The sequence below is a fragment of the Eucyclogobius newberryi genome, unplaced genomic scaffold, assembly GCF_026437365.1.
Source record: "Eucyclogobius newberryi isolate DKJ021-1_F unplaced genomic scaffold, fEucNew1.0.hap1 SCAF_21, whole genome shotgun sequence".
In the NCBI taxonomy this organism is placed as follows: domain Eukaryota; kingdom Metazoa; phylum Chordata; class Actinopteri; order Gobiiformes; family Gobiidae; genus Eucyclogobius; species Eucyclogobius newberryi.
This window is the reverse complement of record NW_027315846.1, coordinates 12,520,306-12,531,705: the sequence shown is the minus strand read 5'-3', so window position 1 is coordinate 12,531,705 and position 11,400 is coordinate 12,520,306. Positions and strand designations below refer to the sequence as shown.

Sequence of the window (11,400 nt, the reverse complement as noted above, 5' to 3'; positions counted from 1 at the left end):
AAAGGTTTATTGCCATTGTCAATGAACAGAATTCACAAACACAGGAACTTGCTTATATATGTTGAGTGAGCAAATTGACAAAAAATAACAAAATAAACTTTTTTTTTAAAGGGTTTGCCTGTAAAACCTCATCTTTAAAATGAAACTATGTACCAGTGGGAAGAAAATTGTATAAAAAACTAAAAACGCAGTAGGTCAGTTACTTCCTGTGGTGTTTTTTTGAAAGCACCGGTTGGCTCCTCGCGCCGCTGCGGACCAATCGGAAGTGAGTATTTTTCGCGCTGATCGGACGCGCTGTTTGAGTTTCCTCCGAGCTCTTTTGCCCTCTCCTTGAATGAAACCTTTAGCTTTGCGGGATGAATGCCTCAATTTTAATCTTGTAACAACCGCGGGGAGGCTGAGCAGGTAATGACAACTATATTACCTTTGACCTAAAACCAACACGGGTCGATTTGGTTGTAGGGATCGCGGTGTCGGACCGATCACCCATTTTAGCCGGAAAGAAGCTAACGGATGCTAACGCGAAGTGTGCAGTTTGGCTTGGTTTCAATGGAACGCAGCTCAGCATTCGGTTAGCACTTTTAGCATTGCAGAAAGAAGATGTCATGGCGCCTACGAGCTTAATACACTGAAAACTATTGGTAAACATGGTGATGACATTCGTTCTTTTGGCTTGTCAGTGCATTTCTTTGTGTATGTGTTTGGTAATATTGTTGCTTACAGTGGCTTGTCTTGTTCTATATGTTTGGTGGTTTCTCTCTAGCTAATGGCTGACTCTGATTAGTGTCAGTGATGCTGTAGTTACTGGAAAGAAACTGCAAATCCATGACTGAAGTACAGGAGTTTCTTTACATCGTGGCGTTTAATTCGATACTGTGGGTGGATTATTTCCGGTTTAAAACTATTCAACTGTGACTTGTTGGGTTCCAAATAAAGCTAACGTTATTTATAATGAGGATGAACCATCATGTTTAACGCATTTTACAGTACTGTGCCTGTTGTGGGTACTGTCAGTATAATTATTTTACAGTTTTACTTAGTTCCTAATTAGAAGTAGCTAGGCCTTTGTGAAATTATTATCACGATGACTATGATTAATATACATGTGCAGTATAAATATGTCGATATTTGTCTCGTGTTTTGTGATAATGGACAAATATAAGACATGACGTTGCATCATTCATCACAGCCTAAGTTGATAGGCCATGTGTTTTGATTACGGTGTAGAAGCGGATAGTACGAGATAAAGTGTCTCATTTCCGCGGTCCTTTCTGCGGTGAAGAGGCTCTGTAGATGCCGGGGCTGAGCCTCATGCGGTGGTCCTGCCTCCTGCTGCCCCTGGCTCACGCGCACTCAGCGGCTAAAGCTAGCCCCCGTGTCCGGTAGAGAGGTCCGTGCAGAGGGACAGAGGCGCGCGCGAGTGCTCTGTGCACTCGGTGCTTAATGCAAAGTATGCACCGGAGTTATTCTCCCATGATCTACGTCATGTCTTTAGAGCTGCTGTTCTTGCAGACTTCTGGAACTCGTCTTTGTAAAAACTATGGAGCTCGCAAATGTAGTAACAGGTTTATGATCTACGTCATGTCTTCTCGCAGACTTTGAAATCATTTTGGAACTTGTCTTTGTATAAACTATGGAGCTCACAAATATAGTATTCAAAGAAGACTTTGAATTATTTCAAAGTCTTCTAGCAGACTTTGAAATAATTCTGGAACTCGTCTTTGTAACTATGGAGCTCGCAAATGTAGTAACAGGTGCAGTTTTCACTGTCGCCTCCACTGAGTGCTGTTTATGCCCTGCAGCGCTGCTGAGGGCCATTTTGTGAACAGATAAACGTGAGTTTATGGAAAACGGGCTGAAAGACTTTTGATGAAATTCAGATTGGATTACTTTCCTTTAAGCTAAAAAATAGTGCAGGTTTTTCCCTCATCCTAACATCTTAGATCATTAAACAATTTAGATTATTAATTACATTGGTCATAAACTTCTTAGTTGGTAAACAAAACTGCATCTTCTTATCATGACACACACTTGGTGGTGTTTAGTTTGATAAGATGAGTTATGACTGTGTTTAAGCGAATGGTGCATCATAAGGCTGAAGACTGCACTTGAGGTCTAGATTGCTAGAAGTTTGCTATGTACTTTGAGTTACCAAAAAAAAGTTGATCGTCTTTGATAATGTTTAATTTGTTAGGTCTTTGTCACTTACATTGTTAATCCAAAATATGTTTTCACTATATGAAAGTTTGTGTTTGTGTAGGTCAGTGTGCGGGTGTGAGGGACATTGATGGGATGGACAGCATAGGAAGCTCCTTACCTTCGATGCCCAAACCTGCAAACCCGGTCAGTATGAAGCAGCTGCCTGAGGTCCTGAGCGTCCATAAGGGTTGTGTGGACATGACCTCTGACCCCGCGCTGCTCATGGACAAGGCTGCTGCACAGTTAGCCGCTACGCTACAAGACAACATGCTCCAGAAGATGTCCAGCCACAACCACGAGCACCTCAAGGACCTGACCTCTCTGGTGCTGAACGGAGACCATGACACGCTTTCAAAACACTGTACCCCTGAAGCCCCCCTGTTCAAACCAGCAGAGGCCCCAACAACTAATGGCATCCATCACCTCAACTGTTCCCCTCACTCAGAGCCTGAGTTAAAAGTTACTGTGCCTCAAGTGGTGCCCCAGCCGCAGGTGGAACCATGCACTGCCAATGGGATGAGTCTGGTAACGGCCACAGTAAGCGCTCTAACAGGAACAGGGCAGCGAGAGGACATGAAAAAGAGGAGAGGACGGCAGCTCAAACCAAAACCAGAGCTCAACCTAAGCCCTTCTGCCGCCCGACCAGAGATAAATGGACACACCGAGTCTGCAGAGAGAACTACAGAAGCTAATCAGGTTAATATAAAGTTTTCTTCAAATACAGCCTAGTTGAACAAACATGTTTAGGTTACAGAATGGCTTCCATTCATGAGATAATTAAAGCAGTAATTATTGCAAATGGTTTGAAATAACAGTGTGGTGACTAAACAACTTCACAAATCAAGATACATTTTCTTCAGTTTACTCACTGCTGTCTTTAAATCAATAGCCCCAGTTGGTTGATGCAAGTCTCTTCAGTTATTGGTAAAATGAAGCAGGAGTATTTCATATGATTAAGTTTACTATATTGTTCCCATTTAACAGCTGAATCAGTCATCAGATCTACTATCACATCCTGCCCCAGAGGCTCATCCCACGGTGCTGTTCTGTCCCGGAGATTTGGTTTGGACCAAGGTTTCTGGGTACCCCTGGTGGCCCTGCATTGTGACCACAGACCCAGAACAAAACAGCCACCTCAGACAAAAAGCAAAAGGTGGGACAGAATTTCCATGCTGTGACTGAAGTACATAGGTTAATTTAGTTTTTATTATATTATAATAACCACTTGTGTTCATGTTTTACAGTAAATAACCCCAAGCCAGGCTTCCTGTACCATGTGCAGTACTTTGGGGACGCTCCTGAGAGAGGCTACATCTTTGAGAAGAACCTGGTGCCCTTCTCTGGAGAGGAGCAGTATCAGAAGCTCGTCACAGGAAACAGGCCGCTCGCCTCCCACCACAAAAAGGTAAGCTTTTCATAAAAGACTTTCACCAGTTTTATTAAATACTGAATGACCAGAACATACAAATGATTAAAATATGACCGTATAATCTTCAGATCAGTCATTCTAGCCCCCTTTCTGCAATGTCCTGCCATTTTGGCCGACTAGTCTAAGACGCAGACTATCCATTGACTGATCAAATAGATTTTTTTTCTAAATAATTTAAGTCTTTCATGCTATATTCAAAATTTGAGTCTATATTCATCAGTGTGACTGCTCTCGTAAATGTTGACAAAGTGTGTATATTTAAATGTAATCATTTATCTGTATATTCCATTTTCACAGGCTCCATCGGTGCCCCGTAAATTCCAATATCAGTGGAGGGTGGGCATCTCTCAGGCCAAAGAGTCTCTGAGCCTGACCCCAGATCAGCGTCTCACAAACTTCACCTTCGTCTACGATGAAGATGGGCCGCAGCTCAACCCTCACGTTTTGGAGAAATTGGACTCGGAGCCCAGCAAAGACCTGGACCAGGAAACACAATCAAGACTTACTCCAGTTCTGGATTCAGCGTCGGGAGAAGATCAAGGCCAACAATCAGAGTGCACTAGAAAGGTGAAGACTGAAGTCAAACATGCCCAGTGGAAGCTCAAAGACAAACTCATTAATGTCAAGAAAAGTACAAAAAAGACATTGAAAAGTATTTCTTCTGAACAAATGCCTAAATCGGACCCACAGGTTTGTCACCCGTTTTGTAATGACTGCTGCTAAATTAGCTAAAATTGTTGTCTAATGTCATTTTCATCTTTCACAGGCCACCACTCCATCCACAGCAGCTCCGTCAACACAGACAAAACCAGTCAAGAGACCCAAAATGTGTCAACCCAAGACGATGAAAGGAAAGAAAAAAATATCTTCGGACAATTCATCCGAGTCCAAGAAAAAATTAACAAAGAAAGTTTCCTCATCGGATAATGTGTCAGATCCAGACGTTTCACCTCCAGGTTTGTCCAAGTTTATCCCTGAGCTTTAGGTCGGTGCTGGTCACGCGTGAGTCGAATGCTTGACTTTGTTTTGTAGGTAAAAAAATTAAGAAGATTGTGAAGAAAAAGCCTGTTGACCAGAAGACGGATACTCAAGGTTAGTTTAATGCAGGGTTAAAACTTTTTTGTGGTGTTTTTTAAATTACAAAAACAACGAATAAACACTTTCCTTTTTGTAACTTTTAGTTAAAAAGGAGAGAAAGAAGTGTGTAAAAAGGACATTATCTGACGCTAACACAGAGAAAAACCCAAAACGTAAAAAGCGTCAATTAAGTAAAGATGGAGACGACCAGGTGACTATTTTTCTTCAAATGAAATGGAGAACATAGAAAATATGAATTAACAGTTTGACCAACAAATGTGTCTCCTTTGTTCCCAACAATTTGACAGTCTTCAGATCCAACAGAAAAGCAGCAAAAACAAAAGAAGAAATTGGACATGGGTCTAAAAGAAACCAAGAAGAAAATAAAGAAATCTATGGCTCTCGCTGGTACTATTTCTTATCTGGACAATAACAAAGTCATTCATTGATGTGTTGATAACCTTTTTTGATCCTCGCACAGATGAAGAAGCAGAAAAACCAACGCACAATAGAAAACGGAAACTAGTCGCGGGGAGTGACGAATTGACTCCAACAAAACCCAAAAAACAACGACCGTCCATTTGTCCCGAGACTGAGGTCAGACTTTGAACTAGTTGTTGAATTGTATTGCATTAGAAACACTTGTCTCAAGGCATAAACTCTCAAAACTGGTAATTTTCCCGATCTGCAGGGTTCTGGAAGTGAGGGACGTCCCGATTCTCCAAGTGACAGTTTGGATGGGATCAAGAAGGGCGAGCGAAAGAAGGAGTTTATCTGCCATGTAGGACTTGTATTTCATTTGATTTAATATACAGTGAACAAGTGAAGGATTATGATTGTGGTTACTAATCTTACAATCCCATTAGCTGCTTAATTATACGTTTAGTTGTTTTGGTCAGAAGTTCTAGTTGGATCTGGATCAAATGTAAACGCTCAATCCATGTATCATCAGTTTGCATGATGTTCTGAGGTAAAATACAAGACTGTTGAACTATATTGTGTCACAGGTGTGTGAGGAGGCGGGGGAGCATCTGGTCCCATGTGAGGGGCAGTGCTGTGGGATGTTCCACCTCCAGTGTCTGGGTCTGTCCCTCAAACCGGACGACAAGCTGCTGTGTCCCGAGTGCAGCTCAGGTCAGCTCCTGTGTTTGGTTTATTGTGCTGTGACTTTAGGATTGTGTTTTTACCAAAATTCTGAACATTAATGGGACTGTAATAAGACACATTTAGACATGAATAAGTAACTTGTCTAAATGTGTGGTTCCCAAAAGATGCATTCCCTTTAACCCCACCGTCTCTGTCTCTGTAGGAGTCCACTCGTGTTTCAGCTGTAAAAGTTCAGAGGGCGAGGTGCGGCGCTGTCATGTCCCTCACTGCGGTAAATTTTACCACGAGGCCTGTATCCGTCTCAGTCCACTCACTGTGTTCGACAACAAGGGTTTCCGCTGCCCCATGCACACCTGCATCAGCTGCTACTACAGCGGCCAGTCCAAGCACCGCTCCAACAAGGGTACGACGCTGTACAAAGATGCTTTGTATTTTACAGGTCTGATTTCAGTTTGACTGAACAAACTCGACTTACTTTTCCCTTCAGGTCGTTTGATGCGCTGCCTCCGCTGTCCTGTGGCCTATCACGCTGGAGACGTCTGTGTGGCTGCAGGAAGTGAGACCCTCACAAACACTGCCTTGATTTGCACAAACCATTTCCACGCCAAGAAGAACCACAGCCATCACAGCCACGTCAACGTCAGCTGGTGCTTCGTCTGCTCCAAAGGTTGGTCCCATACGTGTCATCAGGCACAGCATTTACTAAATCTAATTATGTCCACAGTTAAAGGTATGCTTAGTATTGTATAATGGATGTAAGATATTGTTTACTTTAATACAACACTGCACTGGTTCATTCACGAATGCAAACACTGAATCAGACTGTAACTGAGAAGGCAAATCTTCAATCTTAGCAATTAAAGCAAATTGTACAATAAAATAAGCTGTAATGTAAATTGAATATACAGTGGAAAATGATTAGTAAAATATAGGGTAGTGGTTGTTCTTGTGAAAGTTATCCCTCAAAAAGAAACTGGCAAACGCAGGCATCACTCTAGCTCGTTACATGTTGACACCGTGGCCCATCACTACTATCTACACTACACCATTCATAAGCCTGTTGAATCCACATCTATTAAACGCCGTGTCATTATGTCCGTAGGTGGGCAGTTGCTGTGTTGTGAGTCGTGTCCCGCTGCCTTTCACCCCGACTGTTTGAACATCGCGATGCCGGAGGGGAGCTGGTTCTGTAACGACTGTCGAGCCGGAAAGAAACCCAAATACAGAGACATCGTGTGGGTCAAACTGGGGACGTACAGGTAACAAATCCTTGCGATTCACTGCGATGTACTGCTTTCTACATTTGCTCTAACTTTGCATCCATCACGTTGCCTGTAGATGGTGGCCAGCGGAGATCCACCATCCCAGAAACGTCCCGACAAACATCCAGCACCTTCGCCACGAGACGGGAGAGTTTCCCGTTTATTTCTTTGGGTCCAAGGATTACTATTGGACGCACCAGGGCCGAGTGTTTCCTTACATGGAGGGAGACAGAGGCAGCAAACATCAGAGGAGCTCCATCGGGAAGGTTTTCAAGAACGGTGAGCAGCTAATGGAGAAGATCTATTGTTTTTTCAAAAGTTTGAATAGTATTTGTCACTGTTGTTCAAAATTACATTGAATATACATTAAGTGATTTAGGTTTTAAAATGTGTATCTGTTTTACATTTCTTCTGTTTAGCTCTGTTGGAAGCAGAAGATCGATTCGCAGAAATTAAAAGGAAACGAGAAGCAAAAGAGGCACAAGAAAACAGCCGAAAACCACCACCGTATAAATTCATCAAGGTTTGACCCTCGCTCACCTTTGTCTTATTTCGTTATTGTTTATTTCCGAAGTGTAATGTCTTATTCCAAATCATCTGTCCTCAGGTGAACAAACCGGTGGGGCGGGTGCAGGTTTACACCGCAGACATTTCCGAGATCCCGAAGTGTAACTGTAAGCCGTCAGACGAGCGGCCCTGCAGTTTTGAGTCCGAGTGTTTGAACCGCATGCTGCTGTACGAGTGCCACCCTCAGGTCTGTCCCAGTGGAAACCGCTGCTGCAACCAAGACTTCACCAAACGCCTGTACCCCGACACCAAGATCATCAAGACCCCGGGCAAAGGCTGGGGCCTCATCTCACTACGGGACATCAAGAAGGTGCGTTATAGGTTTATCTTCTTTTGACAAGTTACACTTCAGCCCAATCACTGCATCGTTACTGCACAACATTATACACATGGTTGATATATGTCATTGTGAATTAATTATATAGAATTTTTAAAGGTTCAAAATAATGACCCACAATCAAACATTTTTTTTCTACAGGGTGAATTTGTGAATGAGTACATTGGAGAGTTGATTGATGAGGAGGAGTGTCGCTCAAGGATCAAATACGCACAAGAAAACAACATCACCAACTTCTACATGCTCACCATCGACAAGGTCAGTGACTAATGCCAAAATATCAGGATCAATCTGACGTGAAGCAAGTTCTTTGCTTCCTTTGCTCTTGTGTGGATTGATAACGTGCTGTTTCTCTGCAGCAGCAGTTTCCACCGAGCGCTAAATAAATGTATTGCATTGGGAGTGTCACACATGAGAATCTGTGACATTACAGTTGTCAATACAACAAGTCAACGATACAAAAATATGCAGAATTTCAAAAGTGATTCAATGTTTTGATGTAGAAGCTGTATCCATGCCTCTAAACTTGATTGCTATTGAACAGTGCTAACTCGTATTTTCTTCAGGATCGTATCATCGACGCAGGGCCTAAAGGAAACTACTCTCGCTTCATGAACCACAGCTGCCAGCCCAACTGTGAGACGCAGAAGTGGACCGTGAATGGAGACACCAGAGTCGGCCTGTTCGCTGTCCGGGACATACCAGCAGGTCTGTTTTCTGGGTCTTTACTTCTTTCTTTTCAAATTGAACAAATTACTTTCATTATGTTGTGATGCACGTGAAGGTTTGAAGATGACGTGTGATGTTTGTGTTTTAGGGACTGAACTCACTTTCAACTACAACCTGGACTGCCTCGGGAACGACAAAATGGTGTGTCGCTGTGGAGCCCCAAACTGCAGTGGTTTTTTGGGCGACAGACCCAAGGTAGAGCAGATTCTCTTCACTTTATTCATCAACATTTTTAACTTGCATATCCTTTAACAAATGTATGGAAGGATTTTACTAATACTAGATTTCTGTAACCAAAGAAAGAGTGTAGATGATTTAATTTTACTGAAAATGCTCATAATGTTTGTCCAATTACATTATTTATTTTTTTGACAGAACTCAAATGGCCAGCCAACAGAGCCCAAAGGGAAGCGGGGCAAGAGGAAATGCAAAAAGAGGAAAACTGATGGTAAAAAGTCTGATGACGAGTGTTTCCGCTGCGGAGACGGAGGACAGCTGGTGCTATGCAACAAGAAGCACTGCACCAAAGCTTATCACCTGAGCTGCCTCAACCGCAACAAGAGGCCTTTCGGTAAGAGCTCTCGCAGTTTATCAGTTTATCAGCGTGTTCTTCACACAAATAAACATATAAAGATAATTTGCTGTATAGTGAAGCCCACAAGTCCACAACTATTTATCCTCATTTAATACGAGCCAGTACAGATGTCATGTTATTGACTGCGTTCAGGGTTGTTTAGAACTGTATATCAAAATGTTTTTAAATAATTGTTTCTTTAATACAGTATTAACATGTGTTGTAATAGCTGTGATATAGGTCAAGACTATATCATAGCTATTCAAGAAGGCTCCATATCAAAGGTTTCTGTACTTTTACTGTTTGGATGAAATGCTCTTGATCAAATATTGATAATACACTGGTGCCCAGTGCTGCCAGCTTGGCTCTCATCTGCTTCTTTTATTCTCCCTGTGCTGCTTTCCTCTCCATTTTGCGTTGAAACCATTCTTGACTGAGGTTGACGTGGTTTTGAGAGAAAGGCGTGAAGTGAAGTCTGTCGGACTTTAGAGTATGTCCTTTTATTATGAATCACCATCCATCCATTTTCTACTGCTCTACCGCGGGTGACTGGAGCCTATCCCAGTGACTTCGGGCCTTAGGCGGGGTACACCCTGGACAGTGGCCAACTTGTCGCAGGGCCAACTCAGAGACATAGACATTACAGACAGTTCACGCTCACATTCATTCACTAGGGCCAATTTAGAGTCACCAATTTTGCCTAACATATGCATGTCTTTGGGAGGAAGCCGGAGAACCCGGAGAGAACCCACGGGGGAGTAACATGCAGACTCCACCCAGAGAGATCATGTGATGTTGGTCTGGTCCGGGAATCGAACCCATGATCTCCTTCTTGGAAAGGAGATCATGGAGCGCTAACCGCCTTTGCCACCGTGCACCCCAATTATGATGATTATTATGAATCACGATTCTGAAAATGTAACCAAGTTTCTTCGAGTTTATTGGGCTTGATATGAAATTAAATAAAGATTGTCAAACGGCTTTTGGCTATTGTCTGAAAGTGGTAGACGGCTGGTTCTGGTGGCGTGGATCTGTTGCACTTGAGTTTAAAGAGTCCAGTATTGATACTTGTTCACATGAGTATGTGGTATAGATATTTGTCTACTCTACTCTAAACTTCTGTTTTCTCCTCAGGGCGCTGGGACTGTCCGTGGCACCACTGTGACGTTTGTGGTAAAAACTCAGGCTCCTTCTGTCAGCTCTGTCCAAACTCGTTCTGTAAAGCTCACGAGGAGGGCGCCCTGAAACCCTGGCCCCCGACCGGACAACTGTGCTGCATGGACCACGAGGACGCCGAGATCAGGCAGAGACTCGAAACCATCGTCACTACTAAAGAGACCAAGCGCAAAAACAAAATCTGTACAAAACCTCAAAAGGTCCCCCGGAAATATAACATGAAAAAAAAGGCAACTAAGGCGTGACACGGCCATAGACCACTTCATAGACTAACCGCTCCCTCTCGCGTCTTCAGGGAAAAGAACCTCAGAATATCAACATAATCATGTTCAGTTCCTGCACCGAGCAACATCTATGCTGTAGTAAAGCACCATGAGCCTTCTGAAGTGACTAACGCTGCATTTTCCTAAACCATTGGACATTTTTTTGGAAGTAAATTTGAACTATGGTCTTTCCTGTTGAAGTAGAAATTACGAGCTTGTGCTTCCGATCTTATAATAGCAGTAATTGGCCTAAAAAGTGTACAGTTGTTGTAAAATGATGCAATTGGCTGGTCCTAAATTGTTACATCAGACCATTTAACAGTTCGGTTTGTTACAGTAAACCAATAGAGCAGTGTACTCTCTGAGGTTTTTTTTAGGTATTAAGATCACCGCGTGAGCGTCGCAGGCGGCACGAGCGTAAAGCACCACGGCGCACGGTGATCAATACGCCGCAGCACTCGATGTGATCTTAATACCTGCCGGCAACTTTTGGGCATGGCGGTGACCAGCCGAAGCATGGCGGTTTTTTAAGCACTTCTTGCTCGCGCCGCCCACAGCACAACACTGACTAGAGGGTGCTATTTCTCTACCAAGCCCAACTGCCTTCTGCTTCATCACTGACTTAAATTGTGTTAATCTTCTTCTCTTTTTTTTTTTTTTTATCATGAAACAAAGACCAA

At 43.0% G+C, this 11,400-nt stretch overlaps 2 protein-coding genes across 2 annotated transcripts in view; both read left to right on the top strand.

The window, feature by feature from the left end:
* The window catches only part of ndufaf1 (NADH:ubiquinone oxidoreductase complex assembly factor 1), a 299,207-nt gene that overhangs the window by 283,073 nt on the left and 4,734 nt on the right, over window positions 1-11,400 (top strand). The window lies entirely within an intron of this gene.
* Window positions 270-10,981, top strand: nsd2 (nuclear receptor binding SET domain protein 2). The gene is made up of 23 exons (XM_072457595.1): window positions 270-405; window positions 2,266-2,895; window positions 3,184-3,352; window positions 3,444-3,604; window positions 3,926-4,318; window positions 4,395-4,584; window positions 4,661-4,720; window positions 4,810-4,916; window positions 5,014-5,113; window positions 5,187-5,302; window positions 5,397-5,486; window positions 5,713-5,839; window positions 6,015-6,215; window positions 6,300-6,479; window positions 6,915-7,071; window positions 7,151-7,353; window positions 7,494-7,597; window positions 7,682-7,951; window positions 8,120-8,236; window positions 8,545-8,686; window positions 8,796-8,902; window positions 9,083-9,278; window positions 10,416-10,981. Exons 2-23 carry the CDS (start codon window positions 2,293-2,295, stop codon window positions 10,700-10,702), a joined length of 4,080 nt encoding a protein of 1,359 aa, XP_072313696.1. The 5' UTR covers window positions 270-405; window positions 2,266-2,292; the 3' UTR covers window positions 10,703-10,981.

Excerpts from the sequence above, each read along its gene's own strand:
- nsd2 (XM_072457595.1), top strand. The coding sequence starts at position 2,293 with ATGGACAGCATAGGAAGCTCCTTACCTTCGATGCCCAAACCTGCAAAC. Across the intron at positions 3,605-3,925 it reads TCGCCTCCCACCACAAAAAG|GCTCCATCGGTGCCCCGTAA; the intron begins GTAAGCTTTTCA and ends CCATTTTCACAG. Across the intron at positions 4,721-4,809 it reads CCAGAAGACGGATACTCAAG|TTAAAAAGGAGAGAAAGAAG; the intron begins GTTAGTTTAATG and ends TGTAACTTTTAG.